Source organism: Patella vulgata, chromosome 9, assembly GCF_932274485.2.
Source record: "Patella vulgata chromosome 9, xgPatVulg1.2, whole genome shotgun sequence".
Taxonomy (NCBI): domain Eukaryota; kingdom Metazoa; phylum Mollusca; class Gastropoda; family Patellidae; genus Patella; species Patella vulgata.
The window spans coordinates 39,048,994-39,072,883 of record NC_065887.2 but is presented as its reverse complement, the minus strand read 5'-3'; the positions used below and the strand labels follow the sequence as shown (position 1 = coordinate 39,072,883).

Here is a 23,890-nt window from a genome sequence, read left to right as displayed (position 1 = left end):
TGGGACTAATTTAAACATACTGCACTTGTTACGAACCACAGCACGTGACCCAATGACAGACCTTATGATATGAAGCTCACTGCTAAAGACCCCTGGATAAAATTTGTGCCATATGTTATTAGCAAAATGACCTAGTTTGGGTCGAGTAAACGTTAAACCCCATCTCTGTCAGTCTGTACCTTGCCTTGATGTGAAGAACAAGGCTGTGAATTATTCATGTCCTTTGAAGTATACAACATATCAATCACAAGAACATCATACAATGGCAGTTAGCAATTCTTTAATATCTATCACTATGGGTTGACTTATCTTAAGTATCTACATTTAGACAAGTTTTCTTGCCATCCGTCAACAAGGACGGGAACGCTGGCTCGATTTTCAGCTTCTAATAATCTCGCAACTAGCTCAGTCCTTTGATAGCCACGCCTAAATTTAATTAAATTCTTCATAGTAGTCACTTCTTGTTGTCTAAGGTACGATTGGCTCCTAAATTCAGAAGCAGATGTAAGAAATATCCCAACATTAGATTCATCACACTCCGAGTTCTCATCCTCTTCTTCGATTATCATGTTTTGTAACTTGGGATACAGTTTCAAGGAGAGATCGAATATACTAAGACTCTTTCCCTCTGGTTTCACAGAGATTCTGTTTTTATTATTCGGATCAGTGACTTTGATATTAGTTTCTGTTTTGACACTGTTTAGTTTTTTCAACAGTTCCCATTTACTCACTTTCACTGGGCTGCTTCCCTTCTTAGTTGTTTCTTTACCAAACTCTTCTTTAACAGCAATAGTTGGAGTAGGTTTACTACCCTCTGGTTTCACAGAGATTCTGTTTTTATTATGCGAGTCAGTGACTTTGTTATTGGTTTCTGTTTTGACAACAGTTCTTAACAGTTCACATTTACTTTCTTTCACTGGGCTGCTTTCTGTTTTAGTTGTTTCCTCACCAGACTCTTCTTTAACAGAAACAGTTGGAGTAGGTTTACTACCCTCAAGTTCTACAGAGATTTCGTTTTTATTATGCGAATATCTTACTTTGGTATTAGTTTTTGTTTTGACACTGTTTAGTTTTCCAAACAGTTCCCATTTACCAACTTTCACTGCAGGGCTGCCTCTTTTCTTAGTTGTATCCTTATCAAAATTTTCTTTGGCGTCATTCGTTGAAGTAGATTTACATTGTGATAGAACCCTTTTATGACCATTGCTAAGATCCATCTTTTTATGATCAATGTTAAGTTCCACCCCATGTTCGCTTGTGGTTTGCTTTTCTGTGGCCCGTGGTATCGTTTTACTTATTAAATCACGTGCTGATGATGTAACGACAGTTTGCTTATCACATGCAACACTTAGCTTGTTGTGTTTATTTGAAGTCCAATTATTTTCTTTTCTAGCAAAATCGAACTGTTTATATTCTACGGTATTCGAGGAAACATCTTCTGACAAGCGTCTTTTTGCTTCTTTTTTTTGATCGGATGAATATTCGTGGACAACTGGTTCAGAATTCCTTCTAGATACTGCTCTACAACCATGCAAAAAGTTTCCAAATTTAGGATGGTCTTCACTTGTGTACCCCTGCATTTTAGAAATTTTATGTATATCTGGCCATTTTGTTACAGTGCTTGTAGTCTGTTCTACCAATGAATCTGTGATTCTTGTGGTCTCTTTAACACTGGGCAGCATTGATTGATCAGTACTATTACTGGTTATCAGATGTCTCCCTGTAAATACCTTCTTCATAGTTGTGTTACCAGAACCATTGGGAAGACTTGCGCATTCTATTGAATGCCTCCGACAATTTCTGTCATTCTCCTGTGACCCTGAATTGGATAAGTCACTCCCCTTCGCTTCTAGAACACAATCCATTGTCTGAAGCCTCGGTAAGATTTGTTTTTTCTTATTGTTACTGTTCAATTGAAGAGTCCGTTGATATTTCAGCTTAAATCTGTGCATCTTGAAGTCGTAATCGCGGAGGCTTTGTTTTCTTTCATGGTCAATACTCTTGATGACCGTCTTCAGTTCAACAGACTTTTGGTTAGAAAATCGTTTAATGTCCCCCTTAGACTGAACGCCCATTCTGTTGTATTTCTTTTACTAGTTGGTGATTTTCAAAGAAGAACCTGCAACTGTTCAAGTTATTGGAACATATATAATAAATGTACATGTACGACAAATTTATAAACTGTGTGGATTAAGAGATTATAATCCGTGGTTGTTTTAGATTAAAATCGGGACAGTACAATTGAGGTTAGTCCGTATAAATCAATTAGTAACCATTTAAACAGACGTTGTTAATAAGGGAAATCTAAATCGAGACAAATTTATTTGATCCATCAACGTTATTGTTTAAGCAATCTAATAGTTTTTAATCTTTAAGCTTAGATTATTAAAGAAAATCAGTGAGAGAGTACACACAGATTAACAAGTTCACCTGATAATCTGTAAATCCCCATTCACCAACCTCAAGTAAAAAATAACCTGGATCCCCCAACGAAGTTACCAGGGCCGTAAAGTGTACTTTTTAATAAATAGTATTGTTGTGGTACTAAAATGTTTGCTGTTCTACAAAGATTAATCTAACCTGTATTTTTTTAAACCCCGCCAGGACGGAGGGCCTGACAAGGACAGCTGTCTAGTCATTCGGATGAGACGAAAAACCGAAGTCCCGTGTACACATTGGCGTGCACGTAAAAGATACCTTGACAGTTGGAATTCGATATAAGAGTAGGCCGTAGTGCCGCTGTCCGGGCAAAATTTCCCTCATAGCACACTGTATGGCGTATGCCCGTCTTCATTAGCCCAGTTCGGAGCAAAACAGTAGGACGTTAAACCCCATTTCATTTCATTTCATTTAAACCCCGCGTTAAAGCTATAACCTTTGAACTTGACTTTTAATCACAGTAACGCACTACTCTAATTTGACTAATCCCGCTGTATATGGGTTAGCAGTTGATGGGGGTGGGTACAACACTATGCCAAATCGAGCAGTCGATGGGGGTGGGTACAACGTACGCTATACCTATCGGGGGTAACCACTGTACTAGTGTGAGACACTGATCGAGGGACTGGGGTTATTAATCAATATTAGCTAGCAGTTTTAAAATTTTTGTCATATTACTAAATATATGCAAACAAATTTTAAATGCTCGCACCATTCGAATAATAGTTTGAATGAGCCAATAATCCAGTCCGAATCAGCGAAGAATTATCTGGTCTGAATCAGCCGATTACCGCCTTTCCTGGTATAAATAGCAATACCAGGTGGGAGGGTGGGGTTAGAATTTCTAGGAGCAACTTTGATAAAATTACACTGGTCAGGGTCAGGGTATGGGGTGAAAACCTACCATTATGTTCTTTTAAGATACAAATCACATACACGAGTTATGCCCTTTCTCCCGAGTGAACGTGAAACCCCGATTTTGGCACAAATCAGACTTTTCTTTAACTAAATTGTTATTTTGTGGTTTTAAAATCTGAATTTTGGAGTTATTGGGTGTTATTTTGGAGTTATTGGGTAATTCGACGCGCGGGGCATGACTGTCCATTTCCGCACCATTACAACATGAATATATTGAAAAATTCAATTAAATTTCTTTATTCTGAGCAGTTGTTAGTGTTTGAAGATGTAGCGTAGATTGTTTATCGTAGCAATGGTACTTGACAACCGTATATCTCGACCTTCCGATGATCTAGAGATTTGATTTTAGACGTATTATGTGAATAAATAATAGTTTATATAACATTTGAAGTTAAAATAAATGATATGAGGGTTAACGCCCTACTATTCTGCTCCAAATGGGTTAAAGTTACAATTTCATATTTTTAAGTTATATTTTTAAAATGTATTAAAACAAAGCCCTAAAATAGATGGTATCTATAAACAGTCCTACCTTGTTAAAGAATAATCCTATTAATCCTATAATTCACTATTGCAAGATTAGAAATTGGCAGAAATATCATTTTCAACTTCAAATTTAAACGTTTGAAGATAGCTATTCCATGATGGGGAATAGGAAAACAAGGGAGGTAATTGGGAGGTAATTGTGTTATTATTTCCGATGTGAAGATTTTTAAGTGTGAAAAAGACAACCCATGATCGTATAATAGTGAGTTGACAACCTGTTGAGCAAAAGACATAGAAATAATTATGTTTTGACTTTCTTGGAAAATATGAAATTGTAACTTTAATGAAGATGGGCATAGGTCATACAGTGTGCTATTTTTGGTCGGGCAGCGGCACTATGTCCTACTCTTATATCGAATTCCAACTGCCATGGGATCTTTTATGTGCATGCCAATGTATACACGCGACCCATCCGAAAGATTAGACAGCTGTCCTTGTCAGGCCCTCCGTCCTGGCACTGAACAAAGCCCTGGGGCGCCACATAGGCTTGTGAGGACTCTGTATTAACCACGCAAACAGTTTCACTTACAGCCTACTATATCATAATGTTAGAGTACTTCGTGTCCTAGGCTTGTTCAATGTTAGGTCTCCGTTAGCCCAGTTGGAGCAGAACAGTAGGACGTTAAACCTCACTTTATTTCATTTCTACCCAATGTCATGGACGCGGTGTGGATGGATGCAGTGTATATTGTTAGAGAGAGAGAGAGAGAAATGGGGTTTAACGTCCACTCGATACAAACTAGGTCATTTCGGGACAGGTTTAATTGTTTTATTTCAATAATTTGCTTGCGCGTATTGGTCTTTAGCAGTGGGAGGAAACCAGAGGACCCGGAGAAAACCCACGAGGTTGGACAGGCGACCCTACTCCTTGTCACGGGGAATCAAAACCCGTGTATATTGTTAATAATCGTATAATTCTAAATATTTTTAAATACCCAGAAAAAACAAAATATAGTGCAGAGAGAGAGAAAGAGCGATCGCGAGAGAAAGAGCAATCGAAAGGGAGAGAGAAAAATGGGGTTTAAGTTCACTCAACACAAATTGGGACATTTCGGGACTAACATATGGTTCAGTTTTATTTCAATAATTCGCTTGCGCATAGGGGTCTTTAGCAGTGGGAGGAAACCTGAGGACCCAGAGAAAACCCACGATTTTGACAGGCGACCCCTACTCCTTGTCACGTACAACCGGTACAACTTCATATTTAAAATTTAAATGAATTCATAGAAAATTAAGAATATTAATGAAAATTTAAATTTTTACAAAACAGGGCGACAAATACAGGACCAAACTCTAGATTGAATAAATATTTTTATTTGCAGACTACATTATTCCTTTCTCACAGCTGAATGCAATGTGGTTTAAAGTTTCATCAACGTAACACATTGGTCATTTTGGGACAAACATAAGGTAAATTTCCATTTCTATGGCTGCATGTGCCCTGCGTGGCAGGGAGTTGCAATGTTTGTTTACTATTCTACCAATTCCAACTATCACAGGTTCTTTTATATGTATATTGGTAGACCTCAGTTTCTCATCCCATCCAAACAACTAGACACATTTTCCTTATCAGCTACCCTGGGCCCTTATTAACGAAAACTTAAACTAAGATACAATCGAAATTTTAAGAAATACTGCAATTCAATTGGCTGACCAGTAAAATCAATTTGCATATATCCAATTTGCATATTGGTCAGCCAATCGAATTGCAGTATTTCTTAAAATTTCAATTGTATCTTAGTTTAAGTTTTCGTGAATAAGGGCCCAGACGGACTAACATACAGTTTAATTTTATTTCAATAATTTGCTTGTGCGTAAGGGGTCTTTAGCAGTGGGAGGAAACCGGAGGACCCAGAGAAAACCCATGAGGTGAAAAGTGAGAATGAATGAATGAATGAAATAGGGTTTAATGGCCTACTGTTCTGCTCCGATTGGGATAAAGACGGACATATGCCATACAGTGTGCTATGAGGGAAATTTTGCCTGGGCAGTGCACTATGGCCTACTCTTATGTATCAATTTCCAACTGCTAAGGGATCTTTTATGTGCATACTAATGTATACATGGGACGTCAGTTTTTTGTCCTATCCGAATGACTAGACAGCCCTCCATCCTGCACCACAGACAAGGGGAAACCACATCAGAAATTCCCAATGAACTTTCTCGGCCAATGCAGGGATCAAACACGTGACCTCCAGACTAGCGAGCCCGCCCCTTGCCCACTTAGCCATCGTGGCTCCCAAGAAGTTAGAAACAGACTTCAAACATCGTGGGGGGGGGGGGTGGAACATCATGTGGGTGGAGGGCTGAATGGTTAGCACGTGCGTCCTGTATCATAAAGTCTGTCATTGAGTCGATCAACAGGCGTGGTTTCGAGTTCCCTGTTGTACGTGACAAGGAGTAGGGTTGCCTATCCATCTTCATGGGTTTTCTCTGGATCCTCCAGTTTCCTCCCACTGCTAAAGATCCCTACTCGCAAGCTAATTATGGAAATAAAATTGAACCATATGTTAGTCCCAAAATGACCTAGTTTGTGTCAGTGGATGTTAACTATCTCTCTCTCTCTCTCTCTTCTCTTCTCTCTCATCGTAAGGATTCTTCTGGAACCACATCAGGATTCAATTCTGCGATATTATAGTAGAAGAGACCAGTACCCTATAACTTGACAATCACAACCCCTGATCAGCTGAGGAACATACAGCTATTCTTACACAGTCATCTGCCAATCACTCGTCAATTTGAACAGATGAAGTTGACAGTTTATTAGATCGTCTCAAGACAAAATTGAAATTTCCTTCATTTATAATTATCAGCCGGCTAAAATCTTCAGTTAAAATTCACTTTATTTTGATAAAAAAAAAGAAAAAAATTTGCTGAACAGAATTATTGTTTTTCAATTCTATTTTCTTATTTATTGGACTACACAAATCTCCAGTTTTAATAAACTTTTCAAACAAAATAAAACCTCTCTTTTACTTCCATTCAGCGAACATTTGTCAAACACAAGTTTCTCTGCCACCACAGTTTCTCTATTAAAACCAAGTGGTTCAAGAATATAAATCAGGCGCTGGTATACCAGACGTGTCACACATGTTAAAATATACCACAATACAGTTACAAAAGAACATCTGATTGGCTGCTTTGTATTCGGCAAGGTCATAGGTCAGATCATCTAAACAATTTTCGACCGTGTAATGACCTTTAGCTGCAGGACAGTAAATACCATCTGAAATATACAGAGAGAATAAATAGAACAAGTATTATAAAGACCTGCCAAATCTCAATAATAATTGGGTTTAACGTCCTACTGTTCTGCTCCAGCTGGGCTCTGAAGAAGGGTATACGCCATACAGTGTGCTATGAGGGAAATTTTGCCTGCGCAGCGACACTATGGCCTATTTTTATATCGAATTCCAACTGACAAGGGATCACTTACATGCATGCCAATTTATACACCACTAACAAGGGGAAACTATGTTGGAAAATCCTGTTGAACTTTCTCGGTCAATGCAGGGATCGAACGCGCAACCTCCCGGCTCTCGAGCCAGCATCTTACCCACTTAGCCAACGTGGCTCCCCCTCATTGTAAATCCAAATTGTGATCCACTGTAGAGTGCCCTTTAAACTCAAACTGTGATCTAATGTAGAGTGTCTTATTTTAACTCAAACTGTGATCAACAGTAAACCCAATTTTCTATCACTAAAAAAAGAATGTTATGCTGTATATCAATTAACATTAACAAGTAAGCATATAAAATGAAACAGATGAATTAACAAAACTATACCATCTGACCTCTTTCTATTGAAAGTCCCAGACAAATAATCTGATTTTATGACATTACAAATGGAAGCTATTGTACCTTTTTTATCATCTAGTAGTTGTCTTGCATCGTATAAATCAGGACACTGTGATAACATCCGTAACCATGGTATATCTGTCATAATCTGCCATTTACTACCATTATCATTGTTACCTGCAATATAAACCATTATCATTGTTACCTATAATATAAATCATTATCATTGTTACCTATAACCAACCCATTATCATTGTTACCTATAATATAAACCATTATCATTGTTACCTATAATATAAATCATTATCATTGTTACCTGTAACCAACCCATTATCATTGTTACCTATAATATAAACCATTATCATTGTTACCTATAATATAAACCATTATCATTGTTACCTATAAATGATTATCATTGTTACCTATAATATACTATTCAAAAAAAGTAGGGGATATTTGATTTTTAAGTGTTATTAAAGTCACCTAATGAAACTGACGAAGAAACAAATGACAAAATGAAATGAAGTTCACATTCATCGATTTATTCCAAATGATCGTTAGACTAAGTAAGGCACAGACTGACCATTATAAGGGTAAAATGATACCCGGGGTCAAACAGCAAAGTTACCACAGCATCACAACCAAGTCAGTAACGGGTAAATCCTCCTCTGTTTGCCAAACAAGCATTGATCCGACGTGCCATACTCCTAATGAGACGTCTAAGGTCATTTTGGTCCAGATTGTCCCATTCCTGTTGCAACGCAGCAGCAAGTTCTTGGACATTGGCAGGACGTTGTTGACGTTGACGTAACCTCTGTCCAAGCATGTCCCAGACATGCTCGATGGGGGAGAGGTCGGGACTCAGTGCTGGCCAAGGTAATGTGGTGATGTTCTGTTGTTGGAGGTAACCTGTAACGATCCTGGCCCTGTGACATCTTGCGTTGTCATCCTGATGACGTTAACGTCTTGGAAGCGCTCGTTTCGACGACGCCACACCCTCCTACGTCTGTCCAAAAAATCAACAGTGAACCTTGACTCATCTGAAAACATCACATTGCTCCAGCGTCGATTATCCCAGTGTTGACGATCCCTACACCAACGACGTCTTGCCTGAATGTGATGATCTCTCAAACAAGGGATCACGCGAGGACGTCTGGCGCGAAGGTGACCCCTATGCAGTCGATTCCGAATCGTCTGGCCACTCACTCTCACACCAGTGTCTGTTTGAAGACGAGCGCTGATCTGATTTGCTGTGATGACACGATTTCTCAAGGCCAAGGTACGGATAAATCGATCCTGGGCTTGAGTTGTCGCCCTTGGTCGACCTGAGCGTGGTCTGTCCTGTACAGATTGTGTATCACGGTATCTGGACCATAGCCTGCTTATGACAGACTGAGAAACATTCATCGTCCGCGCCACAACCGCCTGTGTTGTGCCGATCTGTAGCATGCCAAGGGCACGTAACCTTTCATTTTGGGTAAGCCAACGCATATCAAAATTTATTTTCTGGTCACTAAAACAATTAAACTGATGTTTCCACCCTGGAATTCAATGCCACAATGACTGTAACATTCAAAGTCAGAGTCGTGCAAATCTTGGGTTGGACCCCCATGATGATCCCAAGCATCACCTGCATTCCATGCGGTAGCTATTGTTGCGTTTGGGCGTCACATGTAACTGGAAATGTTTCTTCTGTTAGGTTCTATAGTGACTTTTTTCGTAGTCATTTGCATATTTTAGTATTATGCCCCCAAAATCAAATATCCCCTACTTTTTTTGAATAGTATATAAACCATTATCATTGTTACCTATAATATAAACCATTATCATTGTTACCTATAAATGATTATCATTGTTACCTATAAATCATTATCATTGTTAACTACAGCCAAAATCTACTGAAAAACTATAAAGATAGGTTGCCAGGCAACGAAACATATGCCCACAGCAGCTAAATCGTCCGTGCAGTCAACAAGAGTTGTCGCATATTTTTACTTTTTTCGGTAATGAAACATTTATAATACACTAAAATCTGATTAAGAGCAACAACTCAGAAAACCAATAGAATTTGTTTGGTTTTTATAAAGTTCTGCCCCATGCTAACGTTTTGTATACAAAACTTTTAATACTGTATCATGAATTTAGCTGCTCCAAGTCATAAAAATTAATTGAAAATCAATATACTTGTTCGTCTCAAGATCTTAAACTCTGTGTATCAATCTGCAGTTAATCGGATATTAACTAGTGATCAAGGGCCATAACTTTGGCAGTAATTTATTAGAAATCTTTGAAAATCAAACCTTAAACACTGTGTATAAATTTAAAGTCAATCGGATATTAACTTTAGACTCTAGAGCTTCCACAAGATTTTTCAAAGTGATCAAGGGCCATAGCTCTGGCAGTAATTAACGTAAATTGCTGAAAATCAATAGGATTCTTCGTCTCATGACCTTAAGCACTGTGTATAAATTTAAAGTCAATAGGATATTAACTTTGGCCTCTAGAGAGTCCACAAGATTTTTTTGAAGTGATCAAGAGCCATAACTCTGGCAGTAATTATCAGAAATCGCTGAAAATCAATAGGATTCTTCGTCTCATGACCTTAAACACTGTGTATAAATTTAAAGTCAATGGGATATTAACTTTGGCCTCTAGAGCGTCCACAAGATTTTTTGAAGTGATCAAGGGCCATAACTCTGGCAGTAATTATCGGAAATCGCTGAAAATCAATAGGCTTCCTCGTCTCATGACCTAAAACACTGTGTATAAATTTAAAGTCAATCGGATATTAACTTTGGCCTCTAGAGCGTCCACAAGATTTTTTTAAGTGATCAAGGGCCATAACTCTGGCAGTAATTATCAGAAATTGCTGAAATTCAATAGGTTTCTTCGTCTCATGACCTTAAACACTGTGTATAAATCTAAAGTCAATCGGATATTAACTTTCGCCTCTAGAGTGTCCACAAGATTTTTTGAATTGATCAAGGGCCATAACTCTGGCAGTAATTATCGGAAATTGCTGAATATCAATAGGCTTCTTCGTCTCATGACCTAAAACACTGTGTATAAATTCAAAGTCAATCGGATATTAACTTTGGCCTCTAGAGCGTCCGCAAGATTTTTTGAAGTGGTCAAGGGCCATAACTCTGGCAGTAATTATCGGAAATCGCTGAAAATCAATAGGATTCTTCGTCTCATGACCTTAAACACTGTGTATAAATTTAAAGTCAATCGGATATTAACTTTGGCCTCTAGAGCGTCCACAAGATTTTTTGAAGTGATCAAGGGCCATAACTCTGGCAGTAATTATCGGAAATCGCTGAAAATCAATAGGCTTCTTCGTCTCATGGCCTTAAACACTGTATATAAATTTAAAGTCAATCGGATATTGACTTTAGCCTCTAGAGCGTCCACAAGCAACTGTGGGCGCCGGACGGACGGACAGACGGGGGCGACGACAATATACGACCACATTTCAATGTGAGCGTATAAAAATGCACCTCTTTTATAAATGGCTGATTGTAGATCTTGTTTGAGAGATAAACTCTCACACAGTACATCAAATTTAGATCTTAAATGGCTTCATACATGTAGGTGGTAGTACTAACAAAATATTGCTGTAAGCAGGAGAACCATTCACTACAGACTGTCAAAATTTCAACACTTGCCTCGAAACAAATAACCTGCAGATAGATTTTGCTTGACCTACCCGTGCCAAAAGATGCAATATGTAAGAGCCTAAATCTGCTTATTACAGGTCTTTCTTTTCGCTTCAAATGTTATATAAATTATCATTTAAACATTTATTCACATGACAAGTCCATAATCAAGTCTCTAGGTCATCGGATGACTCTGATTTCAAGTAGATTAGAACTCTTCGGTCGTTTAATGATTTAATTTTAAAATGCACACATCTTGTCAAAACTACAAACAGTGATAACTTCGCTCAGAATAAAGTAATTTGAATGAAATTTTCAATATATTCCTTTTTCATTATCTATTTTGAACTATTATAGCTAAAGTGGCCAGTTCTGTATCTAAAGCTTACATAATTTATATTTAAGAAAATGTTGACACTGACTGATTTTGATGCATGTTAAAGACAAAATAACTAACATTTAAATTTAGTTAAACTCACCCACCCTGTTCCATGAGTTAAACTCACACACACTGTTCCATGGGTTAAACTCACCCATCCTGTTCCATGGGTTACACGCAATTGTTAAAATTTTGCACAACTACCTAAATTTTATTACTATACAAATAAATTAAACATTACCTTGCAACCTGTAAATATCACGTTTCCATGGATACCTATACGCATCTACTCTATACCAACTAGTTTCTGTAAAATCCATAGTTCTCACTAAATCTCTGAAAAAAACCCAACAAAAACCATGGATACTGACAGAATTCAACAGACACAGAGACTGTCAGATGTGGTGCGAGTATTACAGAGTTGTTCTCTTGTTTATAGGAATACCACCCCTGTCCGTATAATCGCACAAGTCTGATACCAGAACATTGAACCCATTCCTGGAAAACCTGGAATATCAATACTGACCATGGGCCATTCTAGAGAAAAATAGGGCTTTAACCCTATTTCATTTCATATTCCTTTCTTTCAAACACGAAACAACCCATCAAACAAGCGGTTGCCATGCCCACATTTTAAAAGAGATGGACGGAGAACAGGGAAAAACGATTGTCCCATTGCCCACATGGCTCTCTCCTCCAATGTGACTACCTGCCCATCCCCCCATTTAATTAGCACATACTTACGGGTTCATTCCACTGAATAAGTCTAGCCAATTAGAGACTCGTATTCTGTTATATAATGTTTGATTAGGACAGGAACTATAGTCGTATACAATACACAAGTGATATCCTATATCTGGCTGGTGAAATAACATACTCTCAAAATCTCTCTCATCAAACTATAATATATAAATATACCCTCATCAAGCTGTAATATATTCAAATAAGGTTTGTTTAATTCTCAATATATGTCAGACTAAAAGATAATCACAAAGACTGGACAACAATTCTTAAAGATACATTATGTAAGATTTAGATAAAGAACTAGCCATTCTTGCTATAATAGTTCGAAAGTAGATGATGTAAAATGTATAATTTGAAAATTTCATTCAAATTACTCTATTGCAAGCGAAGATATTAGCCTTTGAAGGTTTGACAGATGTGTGCAATAATTTCAACCACCGTACTGGTTGATCGAAGCTAAGTCTCAGTCCTCCATATTTGATTAAATCAAAGTATCGCTGAACTATTCTAATCTATTTAATATCGGAGAAATCTGATGCCATCGAGAGTTGATTAAGGCCTGGATCAGTTAATTAATGTCTAATTAATACTTTAGAACACATTTCAGGCCTAAAGAAAGACCTGCAATAGGCAGATTTAGCTCTTGCATAATGCATGTTTAATTTATTATTCAAATTTTTATCAGTGATAAATGTAGTTAAACTAATCAAACTAAACTGATTGGGAGTATTTGAAAAAGTTCAAAGTTTCTTGTTAAGCAGAAAATAAAACATTCAATAAATGTCTATACAGAGAAATAGCACATGTTTCTGTCTCTTAGATACATGTCAGCCATTGAAATTAAAAGGCATCCACTGTGGGTCCACTAACCTGATACATTGGACGTAAAAAGATAGATCTATTTTTTTCACTAATCTGATCACAAACTTCGTTAACAAGATGTGTCTGGTCGAGTTTAGGACATTGATGAAAGGAAGTTTTAGATAATTTCGGGGCGCTGTATATCGTTACTTTCTTCAAAACACGACAGGCACTCCCTGTAATAGTAACAAGTATAATCATAAATATTTCAGTAAAATTAAGGAATTTTATATCAAGCAGAGATAGATAGTGGGAGAAAAATAGTGAGAGGAAAGAGAGACACACAGGAAGATACATTGAAATTGAAAAGTGGTATATTAACATGCAGCAAACCAACCTTTATCCACTTTCAATTAAATTTTAAAAACGTAATCTAATTAGGCTGACCTTAAAAATATCTTTGTTTCGCCAAACCCGACCCACAATCGAGGAGAAGGGTCGGTAGGTCGGGGTTTTTTTTCAGATTTTTTTTTAAAGAGCTAATTTGACAGCTTGATAATTTTCTGGGGGGAAACATTCGTCTCTTTTTATTGTCAAACAAATCAATGAGTATGACATCGGGATTTTTCGTGATGCACGACTCTGAGACTCGCACACGATTTGCCACGAACTCTAAGTGTGAAACCCCTTCAACACGTTTTTAACGATCGTGCCTTCATTTTTCTCGAAAACGGATATTGAAAATATCTTCGTCATGTTTAAAACGACGCCACACAGACATAGAGGCAGAATCATTTCGTGGGAATGGACGTGCTTTCGTCTGCAACCATTTTGTTGAGAAGCGACACCTATGACGCTTTCGTCTTGATCAACCAGTTTCAATAATGAATCAAACCATAGCCATAGTAAAGGGAAATAACTCTTGTGATATATTTCAGGTTGACACACAAAATAAAATAAAAAGATCGCGGAAAAGTGCAATAAAATAATTTAAGTCGGGGGTGGTTTTAGTTAGTCAGTCGCGTTAGGCGAAACAAAGATATTTTTAAGGTCAGCCTTACAAGTATACATTTGAAGTATGATTGAAGCAAGAACAAAAAAGCCGTACTGAAATTGAACCTTCAACACTATCTGTATGTACCATTAAATGTGATAGGCCACATCCAACAAAACACCACTTGCCAGTTTGCAATTTGCAATTAAAGGGGGTGGGGGTGGGGATTTTTCCTGGACAGCCATTTTTCCGCCCACTTCACTTTTAATTTCAACTGCCAAGGACTCATTTACATGCACATCAATGTGTTCGTGAACAAGTGGACCACACTAGGGTCAAGTGAGAATCAGGCTTGAAATATTACAAATGTTTCATTTGTATGAAAATATAATCACCTGTTATAAATGTTAAATTTGGACATTCATCAACTATTAGATCTGTTATTCCTACCATGTGTAAATAAACATTAACTAAACTATTAGACCGTAATATCAGCACCTGAAATATATATACATTGACTGAACTATTACACTGTAATATTAGCACCTGAAATATATAAACATTGACTAAACTATTAGACCGTAATATTAGCACCTGGAATATAAACATTGACTGAACTAATATCAGCACCTGGAATATATAAACATTTGATTGAACTATTAGACCGTAATATCAGCAACTGGAATATAAACTAGTACATTTTATTTTTCCATACTTCAAAAAATAACAATCTAATTGAAGAAATCATACTTTCCATTTCGTCTCGCAGTTTAAATAGCCATGGAGAACTATTGGAGTTAGAATTTTTAAATATTTATGCAAGCACCAGTGTCTAGACTACAAAAAACTTATTCCTTATCCAATCCCTATAAAACCATTTAAGAACTATTTGAGTTTGAATATTTGCATGAGCACCAGAGCCAGGATACAAGTCAACATGTCTGATTGGTTACTACCTGTATATGGCGACGCCTTCTGACATGTGATGCAAATCCACATGTCTGATTGCTGATTGTTTAATGGCGAAGCCTTCTGACATGTGACATGAACCCAGTGTTCTGATTGGACATTTACCTGTATATGGTCATCTTCTTTAACAGGATCACTCGTACTTGTTGCTTTATGATGCATGTTGTGTTTACGTCTCATCTTCACAGTCGAACGATTTTGCGTAGGTTTTACCTTTTTACCCGATTCATCTTCCAAAACAATTTTAGGATGAACTGTTCTTTTGAGTCTCAATGAACGTCTGGTTGATTGTGATTTATTAGAACTTCCAGACTTTTTCTTCTCTGCTTCAAACTCTTCTTGTGCTTTGAGTGTAGCTTCGCGGATCTCTTCACTGACGGCTTGACAAGATTTATTGCACGTTACAGAATCCACAGCTAGATCTGACGCTAAATTTAATTTCCTTTTTATTAATCCCTTCTTTTTTCCTAAAAGACTTTTACCTTTTTGAACAGTTAATTTATTTTCGGAACTGTTACTACAATCTTTGTTGTCATGGATACTTTGTTCATTGGAATCACACTGAGACTTGGTGGTTTCGTTTTGAATCGCTGTATCATTAGTAATAGAACTACATGCACCTTCTGCAGGTGTACATAAATCACTACTCAGACCAGATTGTGATTCAGACCGCTCATTAGAAATTTGACAAGAACATGGCATGTTTAAAACATTTCCTTGTGCCATTGCTGTGTTGTAATCTGGCGGTGAAATGTCCATTGTGTTCGAATTTGTATTTAAATTATCACTAAAAGAATTGTTTGAATCATATTTCCCAGGATTTGCACTCAGATTATTAATACTATTTTCATCACTGTATTCCGGTGGAGGTACATTTTTAAATTCTGCACCATGACTGGAACCATTTTCATTTGTATTGTTAGCATGACTAGCACTATATTTTGGTGGAGGTTTACTAAATAAATAACAGGGGGCATTGCCAGCACTATTTTGAACCGTAGATGAAGTATCCTGTGATCTACATGATGAAGATGGGCCTGAGGCTTCACCACTACTAACAATACTGTCTGATGACTTTAGTTTTGGAGGAGAAGTTGACCTACATTTAACAGAGATTATTTTAACTGATTTTGTTGGTCTTCGGGATTCAGGTGAGTGTATCTTGCTTGAACTTTTCACATTTGACACTTTGACAGTTTTACAAACTTTTCTTTTCGGTGAGTGACATTCATTCTCATTCCAATGACTACACCCTGGCTGACTGAATTCATACGCCTCATTATGTTGTTCGGAGTTATCCCCCTTGTCACAGGAAACAGACGGACAATCTTTATCGTCATCTTGATCAGCTTCTTCTTTGATTAGATGTGCATAAAGTTCATCAAACGTATTTAAATTTGCATTTCCATTATCACTTCTATCATTGGCTGGTATTAGTTGATCATTATCTTCAATTTCATTGGATGGCTGAATAGGCAAATTAGGATTAGGTATAACGTCTGGATGTAAATTTATGTGTTCTGCATTCCCATTGGCTGCTCTGTTTATTTCATTTTCATCATTATTATTATCAACACCGTCAACATTATCCTCATCGTTGTTTAAATCTCCGCCGGCTGGATTCTGAACGATTCCGTTGCCATTGTTCTGAACAAAAGCAGACGAGACTCCTAGACCTGTCCCAGCACTCAGTCCAACCCTTAAAATATAAATAATGTTTAATATCAATATTAAGTCACAATATCTAAATACATGTTTCGCACGTATTTAAAACAAGAGAGATAAATAGTATTTTATACATGTACACAGGCGAATAAAAGTATTCCATGCCAAATTTCATTTAGTTTGCTAATGACATAGAATGGAAAGGTGTCATTTTGAGACTAACATATGGTAATTCTTTTTTATCCATCGACACATGTACATTGCAAGTGGGAGAAATTTGCCCAGGCAGTACCATTTCCTTCTACTCTTCTTCTTCAACTGTAGCTCAGTTTTCATCCAATCAAAATGACTGGAACACCCTCCTCAGCCCCACCACAGAAAGTTTCCTAGGATATCCCCACAAGGTTTCCTGGTTAAGATGCATTGTCTAGTCATTTGGATGGTCCAAAAACCCAAAGTCCTATGTGTATACATTTGTGTGAGCATGAAGAACCCTTGACAATTTGGATTTGAAATAGGAATTAGTTGTGCTGCCGATGTGCAGGCAAAGATCCTCATATCAGTCATCATACAATCCAGGATTATAAATATTTTTTCAATAAAAACGAAATATGTTGAATCTAACATGAATCTCAGACTATGTATGGATCGAGCTTCTACCTACCTGGCACATCCTTTTGGTGGTTCTCTAAACATAAATTCTAGATGTAATGTTTCGAGACGGGGCAGATTACTGATCCAAGTTCTAAAGTCTGGTAATCGGACAGCGTGACAACGTCTCAATGTTAAATGTTGAAGATAAGCCCAGGTTTCCACACCTGAAATTTTCATAGAATTCATTTTACATTTTAATCCAAAAGAGATAGCCATAGACATCATCAGCTTATCAGAAAGGACAACTTGGTTGACCAAATTTGATAAGGATGCCTTAAAAAATCTGATCTTTATCAGGTTCACAAGCCTGAAAAAAATATGTTAAAGATAGGTTGCCAGGCAACGAAACATACGCCCACAGCAGCTATATCATCCGGGCAGTCAACAAGAGTTGTCGCATATTTTTACTTTTTTCGGTAATGAAACATTTATAATACATTAAAATCTGATTAAGAGTAACAACTCATTAAGTAATTACCAGAAAACCATTAGAATTTGTTTGGTTTTTATAAAGTTCTGCTCCATGCTAATGTTTAGTATACAAAACTTTTAACATCATGGATTTAGCTGTTCAAGTCATAAAGATTCATGAAAATCAATATACTTGTTCGTCTCAAGACCTTAAACTCTGTGTATCAATCTGAAGTCAATCGGATGATAACTTTAGCCTCTAGAGCGTCAACAAGACTTTTCAACGTGATCAAGGGCCATAACTCTGGCAGTAATTATCGGAAATCGCTGAAAATCAATAGGCTTCTTTGTCTCATGACCTTAAACACTGTGTATAAATGTAAAGTCAATCGGATATTAACTTTAGCCTCTAGAGCGTCCATAAGATTTTTCAAAGTGATCAAGGGCCATAACTCTGGCAGTATTAATTGGAAATCGCTGAAAATCAATAGGCTTCTTCATCTCATGAGATTTTTCAAAGTGATCAAGGGCCATAACTCTGGCAGTATTTATTGGAAATCGCTGAAAATCAATAGGCTTCTTTGTCTCATGACCTTAAACACTGTGTATAAATGTAAAGTCAATCGGATATTAACTTTAGCCTCTAGAGCGTCCATAAGATTTTTCAAAGTGATCAAGGGCCATAACTCTGGCAGTATTTATTGGAAATCGCTGAAAATCAATAGGCTTCTTCATCTCATGACCTTAAACACTGTGTATAAAATTTAAAGTCAATCGGATATTAACTTTGACCTCTAGAGTGTCCACAAGATTTTTTTAAGTGATCAAGGGCCATAACTCTGGCAGTAATTATCGGAAATCGCTGAAAATCAATAGGCTTCTTCGACTCATAACCTTAAACACTGTGTATAAATTTAAAGTCAATCGGATATTAACTTTAGCCACAATTGCTTGTGGACGTCGGACTGATGGACGGACGGGGGCGACGACAATATACAACCACATTTCAATGTGGGCGTATAAGAACTGTAGCCTCTAGAGCTCACATGATTCTCAGGGTTGTGAGTGTGAAAATCTGTTACATAAGGTTGCGAAACGCTGAATATCATACAGGTTCGCCCTCGGATGTGGCCTCTATCAAGTTCGCACGTCAACTGTTGACAGACGGATCCCAATGCTTTACACAAAATTTGGCCAAATCTGTTAAAAACTATAGCCTGTATCCCTTCACAATGTTTCGAAAAAAGGTTTTATATCTCTGGAACAGAAGATCTTGGAATGCTGAATATCAATTCGAAGCAGAGTTAGGTGTGACGAAGGTGGGGGGTAAAAATGTATGATATTCATACCTGGTGTAAACCATGTACTGGGCTGTAATAAATGCGGACAATTGTAGATCTCTAATTGGGTAATATAAAGAAAGGTTTGACCAATCGCCTTCATTCCATTATCTGTTATCATGGCGGGACTTTCTGGTGGCCCATTCAAATCTTCTAATATCACTTTCTCACCTAAATTTAAAAAAGAATTGTTTGTTATGTTTAGTGGTAATAGGTGTTCTAAAATGAGTAAAAATATTCAAGGAAGGAATCATTCCAATTTGTAATTGATTTCAGATCTGCTTTCAACCAAAGAAGTGACAGCAAAAAATGAAATGAAATGAAATGGGGTTTAACGTTCTACTGGGCTAATGAAGGCATACGCCATATAGTGTGCTATGAGGGAAATTTTGCCCGAACAGCGGCACTACTCTTATATCGAAGTCCAACTGTCAAGGGATCTTTTACGTGCACGCCAATGTGTACACGGGACCTCATTTTTTTGTCCCATCCGAACGACTAGACAGCTGTCCTTGTCAGGCCCTCCGTCCTGCATGACTGACAAGGGGGAACCACGTCAGAAAATCTGGGTGAACTTTCTCGGCCAATGTAGGGATCGAACACCCAACCTCCAGGCTAGCGAGCCAGCGTCTTACCCACTTAGCCAGACAGCAAAGAGAGAGAGGAATGAGGTTTTACATACACTTGACACAAACCAGGTCATTTTGGGACTAACATATGGTACAATTTTATTCCAATAAGCCTTAAGCATTTGGGCAGGCTTGTCATTTACAAGCTTCAGATCGAAATCACACCCCTTGACTCAATGACAGACCACATGATCTTAAGCACACATGTTAGACTACTTGACCCTTCAGGTGAGCGTTTGAAAACACCCGTGCTAAAATGTCAACCTAATCAACACACAGGTGCCATTTTATATTTATGGTTCAAATTTCAAAAATTAAAGGCATGAAATCTACCTGATTCTGTTATAGGATCAACATAACCTAGATACAGACTTCGAAAATTATTAAACTCTACGTCGGCCATTTTTATAGCGGAGAATAGACTATCTTTAGTTAAAGATGGCTGAACACTCAGTTCTTTTAACCTGAAATTAAACAATGCAATATTTTATTTACTCTATTTGATTTCATTTTGAACATTCTACTTCAATACAATTAGAAGTAGAGTTCTTGTGTTACAGAACGTGTGAGACAGATGGACAGATCCAGTCTGATTAGATGAACTGTGTTATCGGTAAAACTAATATTGAAAACTTTTAGTAATGACTATCAGAATTTATACACACATGTATAGTTAACATTACTACATGGTAAATTGTATTTTTTATTGACTGTAAGTGAATTTACTTTCATATGAAATAAATCCCACAATTCCGCAATCTGTTGGCAGCATTGAATCACAAATATTAAAAATGAATCAATTTCTTGGACATATTTCATAAAATGTAGGTAAAAGTCTGTTCATGGCAGCTATTTTCTACTTCGTTTATAAAATTGCGATTGGGAATACATATACATATAACGCGTCTTGGGTGCTAATGATCTCAGGACATGTCTATTGGACAACAACACCACTCTAAATGCGAAAGAGGATGTGTTTATTTCCAAAACACCAATGTGCGGCAATAACACAATTATCGGACAATATCGATGTTGTAACCTATTTTGATAGAAGCTTCTTTCTAGGATATTTACCTGTTAGCAGCAGTAATAAGTAAATAACCAAGGTCTAATTCCAGAGCGTTTTTACATCCACCAAATATAACCGTAGTTAACATTCTAAAACCTTGTGATTTCCAACTATCTTCTACAATATGTTGTAATAAACCACCTGTAAAATACATAGAAATAAAATAGGTTTTAACATCTTACTTTGCTAATAAAGCCTGTCATTGAGTCAACTGGCGTGGTTTCGAATCCCCAGTTGTACGTGGCAAGGAGTAAGGTCGCATGTCCAACCTCGTGGGTTTTCTCCGTGTCCTCCGGTTTCCTCCCACTGCTAAAGACCCCTATGCGCAAGTGAATTCTTGAAATCAAATTGAACTATATGTTAGTCCCGAAATGACCTAGTTTGTGTCGAATGGACGTTAAACCCCATTTCTCTCTCTCTCTTACTTTGCTGCAGCAACCAGTCTAATGAAGACAGTCGTGCTGTGTGTTATATGGGGGACATTTTGTCCAGACAGCAGATACTAATAACTTACAAGTATTTTTCACACTTTGATATAATACTTACCCAAAAATGGAACTTTTACCATTTCTAAGCGACTCATTGGTTTCGCAGCAGCCAGGGCAGCTAACATTTGAACATAACTCAAGGTATTCTGTGGTCCGGAACAGTTGGACATTACAAATGTGTGTAGATTAGGAACAAGAAAATCCCTAAAAGGGTCTGGATGAGTAATCTTCACCATGCGGAGATACAAATAAACAACACTCTCCATTTTAGGAAGTTCTGATATAACAATGCCAGTGAGATGAAGGGAGGTTACTCTAGGATTTGCTGTCAAATTCAAACGACTGCTCTCTAGTGGAATTGGCTCAATCCTGTTTTTGAAGGTTCCAATAATTTTCATATCAGGAAAGTAATTTAAAATGGCACTAAGAAGAAAAATGTTGGAAATTTCGATCCCTTTCAGTTTTGGTGCTAAATTTAAAGCTGATAATACGCCCGGAATGCTGAGACCCTGTTTATTTTTTCCACGCTGTCGTCGTTCGGATATATAAATCGGATGAAAGCCGTAAATAAACCTCAACTCATTGCAGCGGGGAATCAAACAATACAAATCATCGTCTGATATCGTGCTTGGCATCCATCCCTCTAGCATTCCTTCTGTAAAATTAATAGACTTCAATGTCTTAAGATACATGGTGACGGCTTGCTGCATCTTTTTACACTGACAGGACATCTTTAACACATCCTGAAGAGGGAGGCACTCTAATATTTTACATATTATTTCTAATGAAAGCAACTTCAAATAATCCTGTGTTAATGGTTGCCATGGTAAACTACATGTTGTAGATAAAGATTCCATGTCTAAAATAAGTTTTTTCTCTACTAACTCAGACATTTTAAACTATTTTCTAAAAATTTATCATGTTATTTTGTATAATTAAATATTGTTAGTTAGTGCTCTTCTCTTTTTCCGCTTCATCTCTTGGCTTCTGTAAACCTGTATTTAAAGAAAATAAAATAAATTTTGTTATTCAAAGAATTAAAATGAAATGTAGATTATTTTTATGGTTCAAATTTTAAAATTGAAGAAAAGAAATCTACCTGCTTCTGTTATAGGATCAAAATAACCCAAAGTTGTTTTTGTTTTTGTATTGCACAATTCTACATGAAAATATTAATTATAGTGTTGGATTTTTATAAATTTGTGTCGGATATGGCAAGAATTAATGATTCATTTAGGCGATCAAAGAAGAATCACAGTGAAAAATAGACGGTAAGGATTCCAAAATAGCCTTAGAACTGAGATGGGGGAAAAGCCTTATTTTCATAATAGTTCAGTTGTATACTATTATAGACAACTCGTCAGTAACGTAATACTAATAGTAATAGGAGACTCTAAGGAGAGCAGAGACATTACGTTACTAAAGTAACTACATTAATTAGCGCCAACTGTGACATATTTCACAGTCGATATTATATTACGAGGAAGTCTTTAGCACACACGTTGTTCAGTAAATATTTATACTGTTTTACCTGGAAGTGTTCTTGATTGAATAAAAGGTGAACCTTGTCTTAATCCAGTATTTATATTATCTTTATTTCTGTAATTTGCCCAATATTGTTCAATTATGGGCATAAAATAAACCACAGGGACTAATAGTGCGACTGTCCAACCAAATATTTTTCTTTTCATATATACACTGTCAAACTTCATCTTTCCTGCTAACTTTATACTTAATACTAGTTTTAACTTAAATATACGTAGATTTCATCATTTTCTTTCAGCGTTTTAATATCAACACTACAATAACCTTGACCTTGAAACAAAATCTTCCGGTTTCAGAAAACACGTGGTTTTAGTGTTCGATTTACCAGACGCTTTTCTCCGTTTCTCTGCAATTACTGCATGATTCTTCAGACGAGTTGTTTATGTCAACAGGACAAATCAAAAGTAGAGAACTGCGCACATGTGAACAGTTTTGTAAACGAATGTCACAACCAAATGCAATAATTAATAACAAACAGGTAAAAATGAAAATTACCAGCTTTGCATTCTGATTTTTAAACCTGGAAATTAAACATTCTTATGATATTTGCAAAGGAAGACTCATTTTAAAGCTTGCTTGCTGCTAAATTTATAAGTTCTATTTAGCTTTTTTTAGCGCCATTTTCTCTACTTTCATTTTACGTATTGGTATGTAAACTGACAGATCTGTAGGCCTGTTGTTATATTTCGATAAAGAGAATAACAGAATTTTACAGCTTGACATCAGGGTAGATTTATATAAAGCCGAAGGTCAGTTCCCGATTCACAAAGCATTCCGAGACTTAGTTAAGAATTGACTTTCTTTATGAAACTTTTGTTGTTTCAAGGTATCAAATACATAAGA

At 36.9% G+C, this 23,890-nt stretch overlaps 1 protein-coding gene across 1 annotated transcript; it reads right to left on the bottom strand.

The window, feature by feature from the left end:
• Positions 1 to 5,201: 5,201 nt before the first annotated feature.
• Positions 5,202 to 23,322, bottom strand: LOC126807853 (F-box only protein 38). Its single transcript, XM_050532691.2, has 13 exons — positions 23,034 to 23,322; positions 21,561 to 22,497; positions 21,020 to 21,155; positions 20,279 to 20,409; positions 19,326 to 19,487; positions 17,576 to 17,729; positions 15,352 to 16,945; positions 14,673 to 14,775; positions 13,353 to 13,519; positions 12,483 to 12,637; positions 11,980 to 12,074; positions 7,764 to 7,877; positions 5,202 to 7,129 (listed from the first exon to the last, which is right to left on the bottom strand). Exons 2-13 carry the CDS (start codon positions 22,393 to 22,395, stop codon positions 6,951 to 6,953), a joined length of 3,825 nt encoding a protein of 1,274 aa, XP_050388648.2. The 5' UTR covers positions 22,396 to 22,497; positions 23,034 to 23,322; the 3' UTR covers positions 5,202 to 6,950.
• Positions 23,323 to 23,890: the final 568 nt, after the last annotated feature.